The following is a 4,352-nucleotide window of genomic DNA, read 5'->3' on the forward strand; positions in this document are numbered from 1 at the left end:
ATTTCCTCCTCCCGGAGGGTTGTTTCCCCAGCAGAACAGCTCCGCCGGAGTCTTAGATTGGTTCCGCAAGGTTCTGCCTCGAGACGGCGGCGCTTCGTCTCAAAAGCTTCCTTCTGATTTTTTCTAGGGCAAAAGACTTCATATCGCAAAAGATGGGCACCGGAGGCCTGCAGGGGGCCCACGAGGTAGGGGGTGCGCCCAGGAGGGTAGGGCGCCCCCCTCCCTCGTGGACGGTGGGTGGCCCTCTCTGGTGCTATCTTCGCCAATATTTTTTATATATTTCAAAACTGACTTTCATGGAGTTTCAGGGCTTTTGGAGTTGTGCAGAATAGGTCTCTAATATTTGCTCCTTTTCCAGCCCAGAATTCCAGCTGCCGGCATTCTCCCTCTTCGTGTAAACCTTGTAAAATAAAAGAGAATAGGCATAAGTATTGTGACATAATGTGTAATAACAGCACATAATGCAATAAATATCGATATAAAAGTATGATGCAAAATGAACGTATCAATGGCTGTCGTGCGTATCTCCTAGTCTGCATCAATGACTTCTCGACCTGCTTCTACAGGTTTGTGAGTTTAAAAAAGTTTGCTCCGCCGGTGCGGAAGCCCAGAGGCAGCATTGAGTTATGCTCACAACGCCGTCGATGGATGCGGAAGAAAGAAGACTTCGGCAACCCCAAATTTTTTAATGTGATTTTATCTTTTTGTACGAGTGTGTTTACAAGGATCTACGATACTTAAACTGTGTTCGAAAATCTACCGCTCCGTCATCAAGGAGCAGAGCGCGCGGAGTGCAATGTTTGCCGCTCTTCGTATTTCTACGGTATGCCACTCCGCTCCGCGGCGGAGTGACGGAGCGGAGTGACTCCGAACGGAGTCTTAATATATGAATGAGTTTGGGCATTTTCGAAAGAAAATAACACTCCAAGAAAAACAGTGGCACGTCATCCTGTCTCGCTAAACTCTGTTTGTCGTTGGCACTCGGGATCGCGGCGGAGCAATTCCCTTCCTTCTCCCCGGGACCGAGAGGATAACACCCACATGGCCACGAGCCTGCCCTGCACCCAGTCGACAAACACCCACCCACATTTCCGCTAGCGGCCCCACTATGGCCACCGCTCCATCCAAACGCCAGGTCCACGCGACGGATCACCATATCCACAACTCCATGGACAACCGCCTACACCTCCCGAACCGTACCCCGCCACGATTCCCCGTTTCTGCCCAGTCTCTTCCCGCCACTCGCCGCAACCGCAACCCCCATGCGCGTCCACGCCGCCCACCTCCTCGTACCCGCGCCTCCCACGCCCCGCCGCCATGCCACCCTCCGGTTCGCCGTCTCCGCCGCGGCGACATCGGTGAACGTGAACCAGGCCGACGCTGCTGGCAAGCAGGCCGTCATCGTCGGCGGCGGGCTCGCGGGCCTCGCGGCGGCCACGCACCTGGCCTCCCTCTCCGTGCCGTTCACGCTCCTGGAGGCCTCGGACCGCGTCGGCGGCCGCGTCGCCACCGACGAGGTCGACGGGTACCTGCTCGACCGGGGCTTCCAGATCTTCCTCACCGCGTACCCCGAGTGCCAGCGCCTCCTCGACTTCCAGGCGCTGCGCCTCCAGCCGTTCTTCCCCGGCGCGCTCGTCTACATCGGCGCCGGCGAGGGCGGGTCGCCGTTCCACATGCTCTCCGACCCGTTCCGCTTCCCCATCCGCTCCCTCTCTTCGGTCTTCTCCCCCGTCGGCACCCTCCCCGACAAGCTCCTCGTCGGCATCACCCGGCTCCGCGCGGCCGCCACCCCGGACGACGTCATCCTCTCCTCGCCGGAGACGACCACCGCGAGGCACCTGGAGAAGCTCGGGTTCTCGCCGTCCATCGTGGAGCGGTTCCTGCGGCCGTTCCTCGCGGGGATATTCTTCGACCCGGCGCTCGACACGTCGTCCCGCCTCTTCGAGCTCGTGTTCAAGCGCCTCGCCCTTGGTGACAACGCCCTGCCGGAGGCCGGGATCGGCGCCATCGCAGCGCAGCTCGCGGACCGCCTCCCCGCGGGCTCCGTTCGCCTCAACGCCCGCGTCGCCGCCATCGACCCGTCGTCCGGCGTGACGCTCGACACCGGCGAGACCGTGTCCGGCAAGCTCGGCGTCATCGTCGCAGTCGAGCAGCCGAAAGCAGAGAAGCTCCTGCCGCAGCTACCTGCGAGACCCAAGAACAAGAAGGCGGCCGAGAGGAGCACCGTGTGCCTCTACTTCTCCGCGGACCGCGCCGCGGTGCAAGAACCCGTGCTGCTCCTCAACGGGTCGGGCAAGGGGATCGTGAACAACATGTTCTTCGCGACCAACGTGGCGCCGTCGTACGCGCCGGCGGGGAAGGTGCTGGTGTCCGTGTCACTCGTGGGCTCCTTCGCCGACCGGGAGGACGCGGAGCTGGCCGGCGAGGTTGTCCGGGAGCTCGGCGGGTGGTTCGGGGCGGGGGAGGTGGCGTCGTGGGCGCACCTGAGGACGTACCGCATCGGCTTCGCGCAGCCGGACCAGACGCCGCCCACGGAGCCAGCGGGGCGGGACCCCAGGGCCGGCGACGGCGTGTACGTGTGCGGCGACCACTGGTGCTCCGCCACGTTCGACGGCGCGATGGTGTCTGGGAGGAGGGCGGCCGAGGCCCTGGCCAAGGATGGGGGGCTGTCCCAATCCTTAAGCTGAGGAAAAGGGCTTCTGTGCGCGAGGATTCCGTTGTTCTTACTGTTCGAGTGGCAAGGCAAAATGCACGTCCGAGCACATCTCTGGTTTGTGTAAATTTTAGTTCGAACGGAAATATTTTTTGTCACAAAACACGTCTCAATATGGTTGGGTTGGGTACTTATTTCTATGACAAAAAAAAATAAGCTTTTCATCCTAGACGGGATGACAGCGCATCTGCACGAGGTTACTTGGGCGTTTCATGGCGTAAAAAATCGTGATAGAAGTAAAAGCGAGAAATTTTTGAGGATTTCTCCGCATCACATGATATGCGGTGGGGTGGTCGAGAAAGGTGGTTTGCGTGTTTTCTCGTACTAGTCCATGTGCATGTGCAATGCATGTTAATTTGAAAGTATATTAAATGCACGCTGATATTAAGTAGAATATTATTTGTATATATGATTATCATTATATTTGGCATAAAATTAACTATACACTAAACGTGTTGAGCGTTCGACATTGAAGCAGTCTAGGTTGTCGGATTGACATGATTTGATGGCCGAGATTAATTGGATTTGCCCTTTTGGGTTTTTCATTGCCCTGGACAAGTATATGGAGTTTAAGGGATCATTTGCAGTCTGGTCAGTATATGGATATTTTATTAAATAGAGAAGTTTGGCACTCTGAGTAAGCACTCGATTCCTTGTTAGGTCCTGCTAGATTGATCTTTAAGGGATCATTTTAGTCCGTTCTTCGACCAAACACATTACAAACGGGTAGAAAATGATTTTTTTTTCTGATCCACCTTGATCTCCTTCCGGATCCATTCCTGATTCTTTACTCCTAATGTATGACTTGGTAGCCTCGTCTCCATGTTTTTTTTCGTCAGGTTTTTTTGTCTCGCCTCTCATTGGTTTTTATCTCTTTATTTACAAAAAATCTGGAGCCTATACATAGTTTATTCGCTCGACCCTCTCGGATGACCTCTCGCTCACACCGATTTCTTCCCGACTTTCAAAAAAAAGTATGTCAAGCATCAACCACACCGATTTGTATCCAAAGAAAGCACACCTTTCGGATCTGGTTTTTATTACTGATTTTTCTTGCCATACGATAGGAGGCTATATCCTACCTAATCAATATCTTCCTACAAAAATTTCTTGCGCCCATACATCGATTCCAGAAATCTCGGATATCACTTGTTTTATTGATCTGATTCTGAAGCCCTCCTCTTTCTTGCGGCGGAGAGGTGCCATACTTAACGCAGGTGATGGCAAAGTATCTCAAGTTTGCATGCCAATGATATTTATCGGACTCGAAAGACGATGCATCCATTCAAATTGGGTATCGCTTCTACATGGCATTCGGTGTGACCCGCCAAATATCTCTCAGGCATAACTGATTATCTATATCTATACCTAATATTAAAAGACGCAAGCTTCCATAGTTCTCCATTCGTCATCACTTTATATCCGTTAATTTTATGTTAACTACAAAGATTGACGGCTGAGATTTAAAAGGAGGAAAAGGCTTTTTTAGTCAAAAGAAATGAGATATTCCTTTATGTTCGCTCAGTGCCCCGATTCGTTTGTACGTCTCCTCTTCCAAGTGCACGCTGAATTGGGCTGGGCCTCCGGTGGGCCTGCAAAAAAGTGTAGGCTCCTTTTTTTTCCTATATCACCCAGAAAC

At 53.6% G+C, this 4,352-nt stretch overlaps 1 protein-coding gene across 1 annotated transcript; it reads left to right on the forward strand.

The window, feature by feature from the left end:
* Positions 1-1,009: 1,009 nt before the first annotated feature.
* LOC125536157 (FAD/NAD(P)-binding oxidoreductase family protein) lies at positions 1,010-2,816 on the forward strand. Its single transcript, XM_048699306.2, has one exon. The coding sequence runs from the start codon at positions 1,263-1,265 to the stop codon at positions 2,685-2,687; it is 1,425 nt and encodes a 474-aa protein (XP_048555263.2). The 5' UTR covers positions 1,010-1,262; the 3' UTR covers positions 2,688-2,816.
* Positions 2,817-4,352: the final 1,536 nt, after the last annotated feature.

This window comes from Triticum urartu, chromosome 2A (assembly GCF_056163025.1).
Source record: "Triticum urartu cultivar PI428250 chromosome 2A, HENAU_Tu73, whole genome shotgun sequence".
Classification (NCBI taxonomy): Eukaryota; Viridiplantae; Streptophyta; class Magnoliopsida; order Poales; family Poaceae; genus Triticum; species Triticum urartu.

Excerpts from the sequence above, each read along its gene's own strand:
- LOC125536157 (XM_048699306.2), top strand. The coding sequence starts at position 1,263 with ATGCGCGTCCACGCCGCCCACCTCCTCGTACCCGCGCCTCCCACGCCC.